This window comes from Carassius auratus, chromosome 8, assembly GCF_003368295.1.
Source record: "Carassius auratus strain Wakin chromosome 8, ASM336829v1, whole genome shotgun sequence".
Taxonomy (NCBI): Eukaryota; Metazoa; Chordata; class Actinopteri; order Cypriniformes; family Cyprinidae; genus Carassius; species Carassius auratus.
The window spans coordinates 13,255,629-13,272,745 of NC_039250.1; the positions used below are offsets into that span (position 1 = coordinate 13,255,629).

Here is a 17,117-nt window from a genome sequence, read left to right on the forward strand (position 1 = left end):
ACTTTGGTTTATTTACTGTGTGTCTTACCCTGGTAAACACGTGCTGAAGTGGTGCTTGGTTTTGCGTTTGCATATCAAGGGAACTGCACAGTTTCGGTCTGCTAAATAGTCAGGTGTGGCCAGCTGACTTCAATCACAGGTAATCAGTTTTCAACGCGGCAGCCCTCGTCTGAAACATCCTTGTGTAAAGACCTCTTACATCGACTCTACCTGCGTGACTACACTGAGTAAGGACACCTACAGGGCACTTGAGTATTGCTTTTCTCCCCTTTAATTTTTGTATAGCTTGTTCTCAAATACTTATTTAGGTACCTTCACTTACTCCCATTATCAACTCCTCTCTTCACTCTGGAACATTTCCCTCAGCATTTAAGCAGGCTCTGTGTGACGAGTGGGGCGGGGCCGAGAGACGTGGGAACGAGGAGTGAGGCAGGTGTAGCTCATCTCCAATCACTACACCTGGCCTCACTCCTCGTTCCCACGTCTCTCGGCCCCGCCCCACTCGTCACACCCTGGTAAGCCCACTGCTCAGGAAACCATCTCTAAATCCAGCACTTCTGTCCACCCTCAGAAAGATGGGCATCTCTGGAACTGCACTCCTGTGGTTAAAGTCCTACCTCTCTGACAGATCCTTCAGGGTGTATTGGACGGGGTGACGTTTCTAAGTCACAACAACTTGCTACTGGGGTTCCTCAAGGCTCAGTACTTGGACCACTTCTCTTCTCCATCTACATGGCGTCATTAGGATCTGTCATTCAGAAGCATGACTTTTCACTGCTACGCTGATGACACTCAACTCTACTTCTCATTCCAACCTGATGACCCAACGGTAGTTGCTCACATTTAAGCCTGTATGAGTGACATTTCTAGCTGGATGCATGACCATCACCTTCAGCTCAACCTTACTAAAGCCGCGTTTCCACCGCAGGAACTTCACCCAGGAACTAGGGACTTGGTCCGGTACTTGGTGTGTTTCCACCGCAGGAACCAGGAACTAAATAAAAGTTACGGGTAAAAAAATGCCCCCCAGAAAGTCCCTGCTGGCGAGGTGGTACTTTTTAAAAGTTCCGGAACTTTCGGGGGTGGGGCTTTGGCGCTAAACATGCTGATTGGTTGAGTTCACGCAGCATTGGTTGAGTTCAACCACCATTTATTTATTTATTTATTCGGATCAACATTTTCAAAATATTACTGTTATTGTGTTATGAAATGTAATTTTAAAAGTATTTAAAGCGAGAATGTAGTTGTTTGAAACTCAAATCTGTTGTTTATTTATAAAGACAGCCCCTATTTAAAAATGTGTTTCGCCGATCTCGTAGACGGTGAGCTCCACTCCATTACAGTAAGGAAAATTGCAGTAGCCATGATGAGCTGACTGAAGTTATCAAGTACGCTGCTGTTTATAGATTTACCGGACTTGCGTCGTCGCGGACATCACACTCCCGAGACGAATGCACAAAGTCTGAACCAACTACCGAGGATGCACGTCCAAAATCAGCGTACTTTTTTTAAAAAATTTTTATCAGCGGTACTTTGTATTGAGAAACGCGCGCAGACCTACGTCACCAGTCTATTTGCCTAATCTACCCGGTACTTTACACCACGGTGGAAACGCAGAAAGCAACAGGTCTGGGGGGAAAAAAGTTCCTGGGAAATAAAGTTCCTGGTACAAATGTTCCGGGTAATTTCGGTGGAAACGCGGCATAAGACAGAACTGCTTGTGGTTCCAGCTAACCAACCCATTGTTTCATCACAACTTCTCTATACAACTGGGTTTGTCAACCATAACTCCTTCCAGGACAGTCAGAAACCTAGGAGTTGTGATGGAATCATCAGTTAAGCTTCACAAACCATATTGCTACAATGACCCGGTTCTTGCAGATTTGCCTTATACAACATTAGGAAGATTAGACCCTTCCTTACAGAACAAGCCACCCAACTTCTTGCCCAAGCTCTTGTTCTCTCCAGACTGGACTATTGTAACGCTCTCCTGGCGGGCCTTCCTGCATGTACTATCAAGCCTCTGCAACTGATCCAGAATGCAGCAGCGAGGGTTGTCTTCAATGAGCCAAAAAAAGCTCAGGTTACTCCTCTCCTCATCAGTTGACACTGGCTACCATTGGCCGCTCGCATCAAATTCAAGGTACTGATGCTTGCCTACAAAGCCGCGTTTCCACCGCAGGAACTTTACCCAGGAACTAGGGACTTGGTCCGGTACTTGGTGTGTTTCCACCGCAGGAACCAGGAACTAAATAAAAGTTCCGGGTAAAAAAATGCGCCCCAGAAAGTCCCTGCTGGCGAGGTGGTACTTTTTTAAAGTTCAGGAACTTTCGGGGGCGGGACTTTGGCGCTAAACATCCTGATTGGTTGAGTTCATGCAGCATTGGTTGAGTTCAACCACCATTTATTCGGATCAACATTTTCAAAATATTACTGTTATTGTGTCATGAAATGTAATTTTAAAAGTATTTCAGGCGAGAATGTAGTTGTTTAAAACTCAAATCTGTTGTTTATTTATAAAGACAGCGCCTATTTAAAAATGTGTTTCGCCGATCTCTGAGACGGTGAGCTCCACACGATCAGCGAGAGCTCAGTGATCATCTATCCGCCCAGAGGCAGCCTCACCTTGGATAGACCTTCTGATATGTGCCGCTGGCTCTGATGTGTCTTTAGTGGTTAAACATAACATATAATTCAGCTGCGGGGTAAATCTAACAGGTTTTCTTTGGTCTGTATTCAATTTATCTATATGTTAAAATGAAAATAAAAAAGGCAAGTCTATATAATATTTCGTTTCATTGTAATGGCTGTATATAACGTTACACTTATCCCTGAACTAAGTACATTTCTGCAGCTGTTATTATGTTTAAATGAAAACGAAAGGAGGCAGTGGTATTTTATATCCTATTTCGTTTTATTGTAAATGTACTGAGGGGAAAATTGCAGTAGCCAAAGCGATCTGAGTTCACGCAGCATTGGTTGAGTTCAACCACCATTTATTTGGATCATTTTCAAATATTACTGTTATTGTGTCATGAAATGTAATTTTAAAAGTATTTCAGGCAAGAATGTAGTTGTTTAAAACTCAAATCTATGGTTTATTTATAAAGACCGTGCCTATTTAAAAAATGTGTTTCGCCGATCTCTGCGACGGTGAGCTCCACTCGATCAGCGGGAGCTCAGTCCTCTTGTATCCGCCGAGATGCAGCCTCAAATCGGCTAGACCTTCTGATATGTGCCGCTGGCTCTGATGTGTCTTTAGTGGTTAAACATAACATATAATTCAGCTGCGGGGTAAATCTAACAGGTTTTCTTTGGTCTGTATTCAATTTATCTATATGTTAAAATGAAAATAAAAAAGGCAAATTTATATAATATTTCGTTTCATTGTAATGGCTGCATATACACATATCCCTGAACTAAGTACATTTCTGCAGCTGTTATTATGCTTAAATGAAAACCAAAGGAGGCAGTGGTATTTTATATCCTATTTCGTTTTATTGTAAATAGGAAAATTGCAGTAGCCAAGACGAGCTGACTGAAGTTATCAAGTACGCTGCTGTTTATAGATTTACCGGACTTGCGTCGTCGCGGACATCACACTCCCGAGTCGAATGCACAAAGTCTGAACTAACTACCGAGGATGCACGTCCAAAATCAGCGTACTTTAAAAAAACAAACAAATCAGCAGTACTTTGTATTGAGAAACGCGCGCAGACCTACGTCACCAGTCTATTTGGCTAATCTTCCCGGTACTTTACACCGCGGTGGAAACGCAGAAAGCAACAGGTCTGGGGGGAAAAAAGTTCCTGGGAAAAAAAGTTCCTGGTAAAAATGTTCCGGGTAATTTCGGTGGAAACGCGGCACAAGATGACCACTGGCACGGCATCAACATACCTAAACTCACTAGTTCAATCTTATGTGCCCTCCAGAAATCTGTGCTCTGCAAGTGAAAGACGCCTTGTGGTGCCATCCCAAAGAAGTTCAAAATCACTCTTACGGACCTTTTCCTGGACTGTGCCCAGCTGGTGGAATGACCTACCAATCTCAATTCGTACAGCTGAGTCTTTACTCATTTTCAAAACACACCTACAGGCTCATCTTTTTCGCCAGCACTTAACCAACTAATACTACCACTTACCTTTTTTTCTTGTCTTTTATATGTTCTGTCCTAGACTAACTGAGACTTGTCATGGCACTTGTATTCAGTGTTGTTCTCTTGCTTCTATTGTTCTCATTTGTAAGTCTCTCTGGTTAAAAAACATCTGCTAAATGATTAAATGTAAATGTCAAATATAATTTTTATAATTAGAATTTCTACTCTGAAGGCACATTTCCCAAACATTTTGCAGCTCCAGCCCTTCAAAAAAGCAACAAACTGTTGAGCTAAAGAAAAAAAAAAGAATGTTTTTGCTGCTTGAGTATCTAAATATTAGAGTGAAGAGCACAGAATGTTCTGGATAAGCGTTAGAGGAGTATTGGCAGGTTTTATCCGGCATCAACCTGCATTACATAAGATAACATTATCAAACAGGAGAAGTAAAACGTCCACACCTCAGCTTTGTTCAGCTGCATGACAAGTCTGATATTATCAAGGAACTTTATCTGTTTGGCAATGAGGTAGTGGTCATTCAACAATGTCCGCCTACATGTCGCAATATTTCGAAATAAAGACCAGACATTTTTTGCATTCTGAGAGCTTTTGCAGCTTTGGTGTAAGGCACACTATGCAATACAACAGTGAACAACCTTCTAAAACCTTTAGTTTCTTTTAGGATAGGATGGCACAAGGACAATGAAGCTTCATTAATCCCATGCATTAACTTGAATGAGGCTCAAATGCTGGCAGGGGAAAAGCGAACAGCATTAAAACTGCCGCATTCTGTACTCAACAAACACAGAAATATTACAACTAAACAATCTACTAAGAGAAATGTTATTATGGTAATTAATTAAGGAAGGAGATGGTAATTATTTAAGTATGGAGGTATAGATGTTAGAAACTAGGAAACATTTCACCCTATTACAGTCAAATTAAAACACTGTTTAACACTTTGGTTCTGAAAAGAAATAAAGCAATAATCGGTTATTTACCAACATCGACACAGGTCATATGAGCACTGCTATGTGAAATAAAAGTTTCTATGTGAATATATTTTAAAATGTAATTTATTCCTGTGATGCAAAGCTGAATTTTCAGCATCATTCCTCCAGTCTTTAGTGACAAATGATCCTTCGGAAATAACTGTACTGATTTGTTGCTCAAGAAACATTTATGATTATTATCAATGTTAAGTATAATATTTATATGTATAATATTTTTCAGGATTATTTGTTAAATAGAACGTTTTTATTTGAAATAGAAATGTATATGTACTTTCTGCGACTACAATTAGCAATTCAATGCATCCTTGCTGAATAAAAGTATTAATTTATCAAGATCAGTTTTATACTTTTTTTTTTCATAACAATCAAGTAAGAAGTACATATAATTTTAAGCTTAATAGTGGCAAACAAAAGCAAGGAAAGAGTATAAAACTACATTTCAGAGATGAAAAAAAAAATCTTGCTTAAATAGAATTAATAATAACAAAAACACGTTTTGTTGTTTATAGTCTAATGATTATTATTTATTATTGTGACAAGCTGATAAAACACCAATAAAGAATCAGTCTTAATGTTTACCGCACAAAACAATGATCCCTGCAAAATGCATTGTTAATTACAAACCAAGAGTGAAAAACTGAATTTCGGCTTATATTACCCAGTGTTTCATAACCCTGCTTCTGGAGGCACACCAAGTGTAACTTTAAATCTCTTTATAATAAAACACACCAGGCCACCAGTAGAGACTCCAAGAGCTGGAGTGGATGAGTCAGATCTGTAGTGTTGGTGTGCATCCAGGATCAATGATGGGAAACACTGCGTTCTCTCAATGTACAACTTTGGTTTCATCATTTCTGTTGTGAAAAGCACAATTCTGGCCACGAGATTAAACATTGTAAACACGTTCTACATTTGTTCTCGCTTTTCCCCATCTGTACAGATCAAACATAAACAGTTTTTGGCCAAGTGTATTGACTTTAGGGGAGAGAGTGAGAGCAGCTGAAGGAAAATACTCACTCATTTCTCTCCAGGAGGACGACATGTTCTTTTCCTTGAGCTTGGATTATGTATGACACCTAAAAAAAAAAAATGATAAACCATCAAACCATTACTCATTTACAGGTTAAGAAAACAAGCAGCATAAAGAGGATGTGAAAGGAGTCAAATATATTTTGACTTCCCCCCTGTCCTGCTTCCCGTCCTACAGTAAGTGGTCTCTCTTTCCCATCAAAGATGACTCATTTCAAACTTAGTACGTTTCTGATGAAACCAAACAAAAAAGTACATTTTGTTAAGTTTGTATTCTAGGTAAAATTCTAGGTAAAAATACACATTCGCAGGGCCGGATTTAACTCTTATCGTGACATAGGCAAAACAATTTTGCCCCCACCCTTCCTTATTAATAGGCCTAAGTAAAATTTGCACCACAGCAGACAAATGTATTTCGTTATCACTGGAAACCGTTACAGTGTTTTCTATTGCAATAAGCATTGCATTCTAATAAAGCTAGAATGTCTTCATTTGTTTGAGAATGGAGACACACCATTAATAGACTCTTAAAGGGACAATAAGTAACTTTTTAGGTATTTTATTATCTAAAATCAATATTTTTATTCATAAATATGCCCTCAATGGTGTACAAATACCTATGCCAATGTTTAAACTAATCCTTGTAAATGAAGAATTTGTTATCTTTATATACATGGGACGGGTAGGTCGGCTGAGGCTTCCATGTAGTTCCGCCATCTTGCAAAATTATAATAGCAGAGAGGGACAAAAAGTACTAAGCCAGCGCGTTTCCACAACGCGTTTTCAGTCAGAGCCAGAAACGCAGGTGCAGAGCAGTGAGAGGCGCTTGAAACTGCACCGGCAAGTTTAAAAGTCTGGATTGCATTCTTATTATGGACCATACATATGCCGCGCCACAGGAGAAGAAAACATCGTCGCCAAAACAGTCAAAAATAGAACGTAAAAGGAAACGTGACCGTAGATTACAGAAAACAAGAGTTAATGTCGGGGAAGCTTTTTCTAGGTGGAAAGAGCTAATGCTGGATAAAGATTTCAAAAGAGACGCTGAAGTGGCCAGTTTTCTTCTCGACAGGTAAGTCAGTGTTACAGTCTATATTATAATATTTTTTTATATCTAACAATGCATATAATTCAGAAAATATAACAAATAAATTAGACATAACTACTAATTACAATATTTCATGTTTTCCACAGTCAGTAATTCATACTGTAACATTCGTTTGTTAGTTGTCATGTTGCAGTTTGTTTGAAATAACACACCTGTTCACCTGAAGGAAAACTCGACGAAGTGCTATTAGAAGACATCCCGTCAAAGCTTTTTGGTACATATCGCCTACCGTAGATGCAACGCGTATTTGAAAAAGCGAGGCGCTGGCGAGCAAAATTAGTTCGAATGCAAAATACAATTTCACCACTAGATGGGAGTAATTCCTGCTTAGTGTCCCTTTAATGAAATTTAATGTTCATGTTTAGTGTATTTAATTAATATGGGTTAAAATAATATGAGGGGAAACAGATTGCTTCCAGGAAGTGGTGGCTATAGTGTGTGGGTGTGACAGAATATTATTTTTTTTTACCCAGTTTTTCACCTGCCTAAACACACGCACATGTTCTGTGACATTTCCTTTTGCTCTTTGTCTCTCCTTAAAGGAACACTCCACCGTTTTTTGAAATAGGGCTTATTCACATTATTTCCTACATTTAGATAGGTGGGCAAATGCATTTTTGTGTCAGTGCATGCATTGTTTTAGTTTGACTGGGTCGGCGTTAGCTTAGCTTAGCACAATGAATGGAATCCTTTTTTGCCAGCTAGCATGGCCTGAGTAAAAGTGATCAAAAAAATAAAAAAACCCCACCTAATTACTTCTTGTGGCCTGCGTATTCACAACGAGTACAAATAGCGATCCAGATTAACACTAGGCGATTTCCTAGGCAGATATTGACTTGGGACTATATTATGGGGAAGCACAGGCGAAGCACTGCTACTTCGGCGCAGAGAATCACGCAACACATGAAAACATCAACTCTATGTGAATACAGGTATAATATGGGTCGATCTATACATCAATGACTTATTAATAAGTTAATAACATAAGGGGAATTCAAGATAAAGTGAACAAAAGTTGCCTTTTTAAATGTTCTGTTACAAACAAATGTTGTTCATGAAAATGTCGTAAAATGGATAATGTTGATTCGTTTTTTTTTTTTAATCAACTGAATGTTTCTTCTTCTGCAACACTGGGTTTTCCTAAACCCTCTGTCATCTATCAAACTCTGAGCGGCCCACTGTTTCTCAATGACACAGAGGTGATACGAGTGTTGTGTGTGTGTTTGTGTGTTTGTGCCGTGTATCTCTCAGCGAGCTCCTGGCAGAAGCAGACTTTTAATAACTGCGCCCACGCTGCTGGGCATGTGTGCTGGCCAGATGGTTCCTGTGGCACTATCTTTGAAACACCACTGATGTAGATATGAGCATATACAAAATCACTGACAGGTCACAATTAACGGAAAAGAGGACATAGAGAGAATGAGAGGGACATGCTAAAGATCCTGTCCACAGAACTAATGGTAGTGAGTGGAGCTCATGAAAACAAACCATTGAAGTAGTCATATGATGTGCTTTCAATAGGGCTAAAAAAAGCATTAAAGCAGGTTCTGTAATCAGCAGTAAATCACATGGAGCAGTAACTACACCGAACCATTGTGCACTGACAAGCTGCACAAAACGTGCAAAATATGATGTGGTTTATATTTTTGTGGTTCAGAACACAGTTTTTCTCTAAAATATAATAATGCAAGTTCTTTCCAAGAATTTCATCTTTCTAATAATGAATTTATTTTCTTTTTTTCCCTTTTTTTTACATTGCGACATCAGGAAAGTTGTACCACTTTGACATTCTTGGCTTTATGCAGCCAAAAATCAATCAGTTAATACATTGTTAATTCAGAGATAATAAACATATTGATTTTGGACGATGAGCATTGAATTATTGTATTTATGAATTGAATTTTTGTAACTATTTTTCAATAATTTTCTAGAACTAAACAATACAATAACAGTCATACCAGAGAGTCAATAATCAAATACTTTCTCTACTTTTAAAAGCCCAAACTTCACCTTGTTTTTACATTAATGTAATTGATTTTCCAAATGCTGAACGTGTGTGATTAAAAAGCAAATGTGTGTGTGAGAGGGGGATTGTTTACCTTATCTGCACTGGCCTGGTTTCTCCTCTGTCTGCTGATGCGTCTCGGTACCGTCACCTCATACGAGGAGAGCTGGGACGTCTGCTGGCTTACTGAGCCTATGAACAGAGACCGTCCCGTCACAGTACACACACAATGAATTATACAAGCTATGCAGGAAAACGGTGAGACTTCAATATCTGGCACTGACTGGATCTACAGGCAATGCCATTCATTTCTCCATCTATTTCTCTCTATTATTTCTCCCACTGCAACAAAACATGTTTATATTTCACTGCTATTGTGATCATCATGGGTAATTAGATAATACAATTGACTGGTTGGCAATCAAGTGCCAAGTGTTTCCTGTAGGTGGAAACAGTGCTGTGCTGCCACGGGTATCAAGACCTCAGGAAGGAAAGGCATCCCACCCGCTCCTGAGTCATCACGCAACAAGCTGCTGCTTTCCCGAAAAGAATGAAGCGCAGACCAGACAGAACAATTCATAATGCTTGCTTGCTTGGTCTCTTCACTGAACATTCACTGTAAATCTCAGATTTATCTTGATGTCCTTCAGACATTCACATCATTCTCAGATCAGAACACACCCTCCGTTTCTCTAATAGCATGTGTGTTAGCGCTAGTGTAGGAGCCTCTCCGTTTCTATACCTTAAATACTAAAATACGTGTATATGTAAGTAAGAAGTCATTAACTCGACTTTCAGTACACGTATTACACAGAGCTAAATGTAGTCAGTGTGGACAGAACTGTCACATGCTCCATCAGACCAGTGCTGCGCTGTCACCACATCTTTCATTTATCATGTATGTGTGCCATGAAAACTAATAAAATAATGTGCTGAATTTTTGAGAATATTATATATACACTCACTGGCCACTTTATTAGGTATAACTTGCTAGTACCGGGTTGGACCCCCTTTGGCCTTCAGAACTGCTTTAATTCTTCGTGGCATAGATTCAACAAGGTGATGGAAACAAGAGATTTTGGTCCATATTGACATTGGTCCATATTGACAAACCTGCTCCATTGGATTGATATCTGGTGACTGTAGAGGCCATTTGAGTAAAGTGAACTCATTGTCATGTTCAAGAGACCAGTCTGAGATGATTTGAGCTTTGTGACATTGTGCATTACCTTATTGGAAGTAGCCATCAGAAGATGGGTACACGGTAGTCATAAAGAGATGGACATGATCAATAACAACACTCATTTAGGCTGTGCCGTTTAAATGATCCTCATTTGGAACCAAGGGGCCCAAAGTGTGCCAATGGTTCAGCCAGCCTGAACCATTGAGACAAGGCAGGATGGATCCATGCTTTCATGTTCTTTACACCAAATTCTGACTTTACCATCTCATCAGACTCATCAGACCAGGCAACGTTTTTCCAATCTTCTCTTTTGTTAGGACTTGTAGCCTCTGTTTCCTGTTCTCATCTGACAGGAGCAGCACCCTGTGTAGTCTTCTGCGGCTGTAGCCCATCTGCTTCAGGGTTCAATGTATTGTGTGTTCAGAGATGATTTTCTGCATACCTTGTTTTTAACGAGTGGTTATGTGAGTTACTGTTGCCTTCTATCATCTCTAACCTCTGCCCATTCTCCTCTGTCCTCTTACATCAACAAGCCATTTTCTTCCACACAACTGCCACTCACAGGACTGGTTTTCCTTCAATAAACTTCTAATTTGCTGCTTACTAATAGTAAGTTAGTTGTAAAGTTTAGGCATTTTAGGTTGTACATGCCTAGTAATAAGTAGGCCTACTAAAAAACAGCCAATACGCTAGTAATATGCATGCTAATAAGTAACTATCTAATAGTAATAACTGGTCCTTAAAATAAAGCATTACCATTTTTTTAAACTACATTTTCCTGCTGTACTAGCTACGTGTCACTCAAGACTTGTTTTGGTAACATTTCACTAAATCCTTTCATTTGTAATTAACTACATTAGTTAACATGAACAATGAGCAATAATTTAATTCATTTCTTTAAACTTCTTTAAACAAATACGCTATTATTGAACTGCTTAAGCTTCTTTAACCTTCACACAGCCAGGCGAGGCAGAGGAGAAGGTATATAGACAAGACATGATATTGTTTCCTATCAAAATCAAATCTCTCTATAGGACAGACAAGAGTACAGCTTTGCTCTGAAAGGCTCAAACTCAAACAACGTATACCAATAAGAGCATAAGGTCTATGGCAAGCTTTTTTATCATTTAATCTTTGTAACTGAACTGCACTTATATGTTACTAGTCCAAAATTTGTAATCACAAATAATCCAACAGTGACTCGCAGGTTTTTCAACATTTAATGAAAGTATACACTTGATACTAATATTTATTACAAAAGTAAAGAGTATCCATTAAATAGGTTACAATAATATATTCATCACATATCAGTCATTTGTTAATATACTGTTGTATTGTTACTAGTCACTAACTGCTCATTTTTGCCATCAACTTCTGTGGATCTGCATTTGTTGCTAACACTGCATTAACTCTTTCCAATTGTGACAGTAACTATTCATTACACACCAGTAATTAGTTGTTAATAACTAACCCAATAGTTAGAGGTTTTTATTCCAGTTTTACCAGTATTTAAGATACAATGTGGACAGCAAAGTAATTAGTAAGACATGAATGTGTTTCTAGTAACTTTTATCTCACTACAGTTAAGTTTTACCTGTCATTTATATAGCGTTTGATCAGCTTTATTTTGTTCCCCACACCCCCCCCAACATACCCACCCAAGGCCCTGGGAAATATATTATTAAAAGTATTATGTTCTTTTTTTTTCATTCAATACAAATTTCTTAAATGTTACATTTTGACAGGTTGTTGTGAAGATCTTTGAGGAGTTTGTGTGTCTGCATGATATGACAAAAAAAGATTATCAAATGAAATTCTGAAATGCTTTGAAGCGGACCTCAGACCAGCTCTGGAAATGAAGTACACGAAGCTAAAATGTCAGTAGTAATATTTTTGCACCTTTATATTCCTAAACAATGGCCCATATGCAATTAATGATGAGGACAGCCCCACTTTTGAGTTATTCCTTTAAAATTTGCCAAATTCTGTGATATTCCGCACTTTACTGTAAATTACATTTTTATGATTGGATTCTGTCCACGTCTTCTGCATCACATCACCAAAATCACAGTCAGCTACATCTAACAGCTACTCAGAATTATTACTTTACAGTTAAACAACAACAACAGCAAAAAAAAGATTGTGCTAGTAAAATAAAAAAATAAAAAATAAATGTTGCTAGCAAAACTGGAACACGCAAGAAGTGTAGTTCCTAGTGTCAACTGGGAAACCTGAAACTGATACTAGCAGGTAAATAAACAGTTGACAGTTAATCTAAAACAGCTAGCAGTAACATCTGAAACAATACCAGTTGGAAGTGAGCAGCTGGCTACAGATTCTACTAATAATAGAATTCAATGGCAACATTTTACAGTTTGTTACCAGGTTTCCAGCAAAGATATTTTGTTACGAATTATTAAATACTAAGATAATATTGACTAAATGAATAGATACTAGTAATTGGAACAAATTCTGGTATCTAATGGAAAGTTAGTAAAGAAACAAATATATATATATATATATTAGTTTTTACTACTACTTAGAACGTGCTAGTAACATAATAGCAGCTATTTCGTTTTAAGGAAGACGTTAAGCCGGCTTGCCATATTGGTCCCTATATCCTAGTGTTATTTTAAGTGAACAAAAATATCTTGTATCAAAGAGCCAGCAGTGTGAAGAGTTGTGGACATCAGGTGTGGTCTCTCACCTCCAGTGCAGTCGATGAGCGCGTGCAGCATCAGACACATAAAGAAGCCTTGAGCGAGACGACAGCAAACTGCATTCAGCATGTCTGTGAAGTATCCCGAACAAACCGCCGTCCCAAAGTCACGTCAAATGTTGTCCTCTCTTCCTTATCCAGGCGTTGTCCTCCAGGCAATGGCAATAAGCCCTCTCTCCACATAACGTTCCCGTGGAGAAATAAATTAAAATATTCCGCACATTTTTCAGCTACCTGGTTATTTTGCTACACTTTATCCTCGTGTAATAAGTTTGTTGTGGAGTTATCCGTATGTGTTTGTATGGCAGCTAATGGTGCAGTTTCAGTTGTCTGTTGTAAATCTCTGGATTAGATGACTCGCTCAATGCGCCCCGACTGTAGAGCGCGAGACTGAGCATGCGCCACCCAACAGACTGCATTTTAACCCTTTACTTTGTACTGCTGTGCTCTGACAATACAAACCACCAGAACACCGATCCACATGTGCTTTTTAATAACTCTCGGTCGCTAGCAAAAGAAGGTACTAAGGGAAGGAAAAAAAATCGCCTTTTAAAGTAGTGCACTAGACTGGTTTTTATGCTTTTTAGTTAGTGATAGCCTAAAAACTACACATTTAGCTCACTGTGTACTAATCAAACTTAACTACGACGTTTTCCCCTATTGAAACAACTATCGTTTATTTGTAGTTAAGTCAAAGTATTCTATTAATTGTCACCAAGGAAGCGAAGAAAAAATGAGAGTGAACTGTTAAGGAACTAAACAAACTACAAGTAAAATAGTTCGACTCGACCCCTCAAAAGAGTGCATCGTGTTATCGGGAGACCTCCAACAACTGATGCTTTTCAAAGATTGTACATGTATAAATTAGATTTTAATAGTAGAGCGTAATTACCTTGGATGACTTTACTTTGTCATTAGGATATGTCCCCAAAACCTTCAAACTGGCTGTTATTAAGCCTCTCATAAAAAAAAAAACACAACTTGACCCAAAGAACTAGTTAATTATAGACCAATCTCGAATCTCAAAGACTTTAACACTTTGTTGGCATTAATGGAAGTGCATTAGCATGGTTTAAATCATACTTATAAGACCGCCATCAATTCGTAGCAGTGAATGAAGAGGTATCATATCGATCACAAGTCCAGTATGGAGTACCTCAAGGCTCAGTACTAGGTCCGCTACTCTTCACGTTTTTTATTTTACCCTTGGGAGATATCATCAGGAAATATGGTGTTAGCTTTCACTGTTATGCTGATGATACTCAGCTCTATATTTCTTCCCAGCCCAGTGAAACACACCAATTTGAAAAACTAATGGAATGCATAGTCGATATAAAAAACTGTATGAAGAGTAATTTCTTACCGCTAAATTCTGAAAAAACAGAGGTGTTAATTATAGGACCTAAATGCTCTGCATGTAATATAATAATATAATTTATTTTTTATTTGAATAGGGAAAAGTATGTCACATAAACACATGTTACATACTACAACATTTTAGCCGAAGCTAATTCTCAATGTCCGTCCCTAGTAGTGAGCCTTTACAAAAATTAAACAATACACAGTTAAAATAAACAAAATAATACAATATAAAACAATATCAACAAAGCTGACAATCAGTGGTCACATATTTGACTTCTGATTAAAGTGTCTTTGAGTTTGTGTTTAAAAACGACACAGTTTGATTCTCCTTTAAGTTCAGTGGTCAAAAAATTTCAGACCTTTGTGCCTTGTACAGAGAAAACTGATTGTCCAAACAAAGTATTGCGTCTCGGAATCTGATTTGAACATTTATGCATCAGCTTCAACAAAGAGAATTTAATAATTTGCAAAAGATAAAATATTTAACTTCCTTAGACTAATACAAGGATGTAACCTAATGGGTTTCCTATCTAAGATTTTAACAGCTCTGTTATAAATCATTTGAACTGGCTTAAGTGTAGTGACAGTAGCTTGTGACCATGTACAGATGCAGTAACTTATATGCGAGAAGATCATGGCATGCATGAAGGTGTGAGAAGCATGAAACGGTAGGCAGTCCCTGATTAGTCTTAATGTAAAAAAAAAACTTGCTTTGGCAACTCAACATATTTTTTTAATATGACTGTCAAATTTCAAGTACAAGGCCCAGGTTTTTGACCTCTGAGACCTGCTGGATCTTTTGCCAATTTATCCATAAATTTAGTTCATCTGGTATGGACTTAAATCTTGAGGCAAAGCAAACAGACATAGTCTTTTTAACATTCAATGTCAGACCTGCATTTTGAAACCACACCGCTACATTTTGCAGTTGTTTTGTAAGTTCATCAGAAACTGCCTGCACACTTCTTCCTCGCACATAAACCACTGCATCATCCACGTACATTTGAAATCCTGCTGTGGGACATGAGTCTGGCAAATCATTAATATACAATGTAAAAAGCAAGGGCACAAGAATGGAACCTTGCGGTACACCTGTTCATTTTTAAAATGATTTCTCCACTGCCTTTAACTGTCATTTTGCATTATTGACACACTGTTTTCCTAATGAATGTTGTTCAGTTGCTTTGACACAATGTATTTTCTTTAAAGCACTACATAAATAAAGGTGACTTGACTTGTTTCTGGTTTGTTTATGCTGCTTCGTTAACTTTCACATGTAAACACCTTATACAGTCTTTGGTAAACACCAGGTGTCTTTCATTTCTTCATGGATAATTATGAAAGCATAGTCAAGCCAGTTTTTTATAATGGACGTGTTTAGCTTATAAATTCCAAATATGTCTATAATCCCAGTTATGAAATCCATCAGCAGATGTTTTGCAGATCGGTGTATTAGTCTGTGATTTCTTTACTTGGATTAATAAAGAAATAAAAAAAGAACATTGTTTTGTGGAACTTTAAAAGGTTCTTCAATGGCACCAGGCTTTGGTTCTGTCTCTGTAGGCAGTCACTGTATCTGAAACAGCCACTGTTTGATAATCATATTCATTATGTTGTATAGTGAAAGCTCCAGCATTGATTCAACGGTGGAAATATTAAACATTTATTACAGACAGCCCTCTAAATGTATCTTAATTATTGAGCTAATGAGCTATAGAATGTGATTGGGAGCATGACAGTCTCTCTCTTCACTGGCAAAAAATTGTTTGGTAGCATACTATTAAAGGGGGTTTATCTTACACTTCACAAAAGCCAGTTAAAAAAAATCTCCAAACACTCAGGACATTTTATTTGACAGAAACCCTTTTGGTCATCTTTGACATGATCCAGATATTGAAAGATCTTTTTTTTTTTTTTTTGGCTTTCCAGGATAGATCTGAAAATACGAACATAAATGTAAAAAAAAAATGTGTCATACAATTGTTTCATACATGATGAGGTGTTAATGGTTCAGGAGGCAAAGAGAGAGTGTGAGGGCAGATGGTATCTCTCTGTGGGACGCTTGGAGGAGCGTGAAAGCATTCTAGAGGTGCTGCAGAGGGAGGTCAAGGAGGAGGCAGCCAGCCAATCACACTGCTGCTGCTTCAACAACAAGGACCAAAGTGGGTTCACTTAGTCTTCCATGCTGAGGTTTGAATCAGTGTCTGATTTTAGGGCAAAGCAATATGTGATATATAATGTGTTAATTATATGCTAGTGTGGCACTGAATGTCTTTTTGTTGTTGTTGTTTTTTTTTTTATTTAACAGTAGAGTAGAATTATTTAATTAATTACATATTTATTATGTTTAATATATTGAACAACATTTTTAATTATTAATATTTTATAATCATATTGAATTATGGGGAAATGGCCTATGGAAACTTGAGTGGAAAGATTTTTTTTTTAAAATAAAACTCTGATTATGTAACGATTTAAGTTTTTTGTGAAGAGTAAACTTTTTTCAAAATCATGCAACCCCGATTTGATCTCTACTTTTAAGTTTGTAATTAGCCGACACCTTTTTTTTCTAAAAGGTAAAATGTTCAGTAGTTATCCAGTTAAG

General features: G+C 37.8%; 1 protein-coding gene across 1 annotated transcript in view; it reads right to left on the minus strand.

Annotated features, from left to right (window-relative positions):
- Window positions 1-13,540, minus strand: part of LOC113107334 (disintegrin and metalloproteinase domain-containing protein 9-like) — a 42,333-nt gene extending 28,793 nt beyond the window's left edge. Inside the window, exons 1-3 of the mRNA XM_026269760.1 lie at window positions 13,139-13,540; window positions 9,343-9,440; window positions 6,124-6,182 (exon numbers count right to left, since the gene is read on the minus strand). Of these exons, the coding sequence (XP_026125545.1) occupies window positions 6,124-6,182; window positions 9,343-9,440; window positions 13,139-13,220 (239 nt within the window). The 5' untranslated portion in view covers window positions 13,221-13,540. The remainder of the gene's footprint in view (window positions 1-6,123; window positions 6,183-9,342; window positions 9,441-13,138) is intronic.
- Between the last annotated feature and the right edge of the window lie 3,577 nt (window positions 13,541-17,117).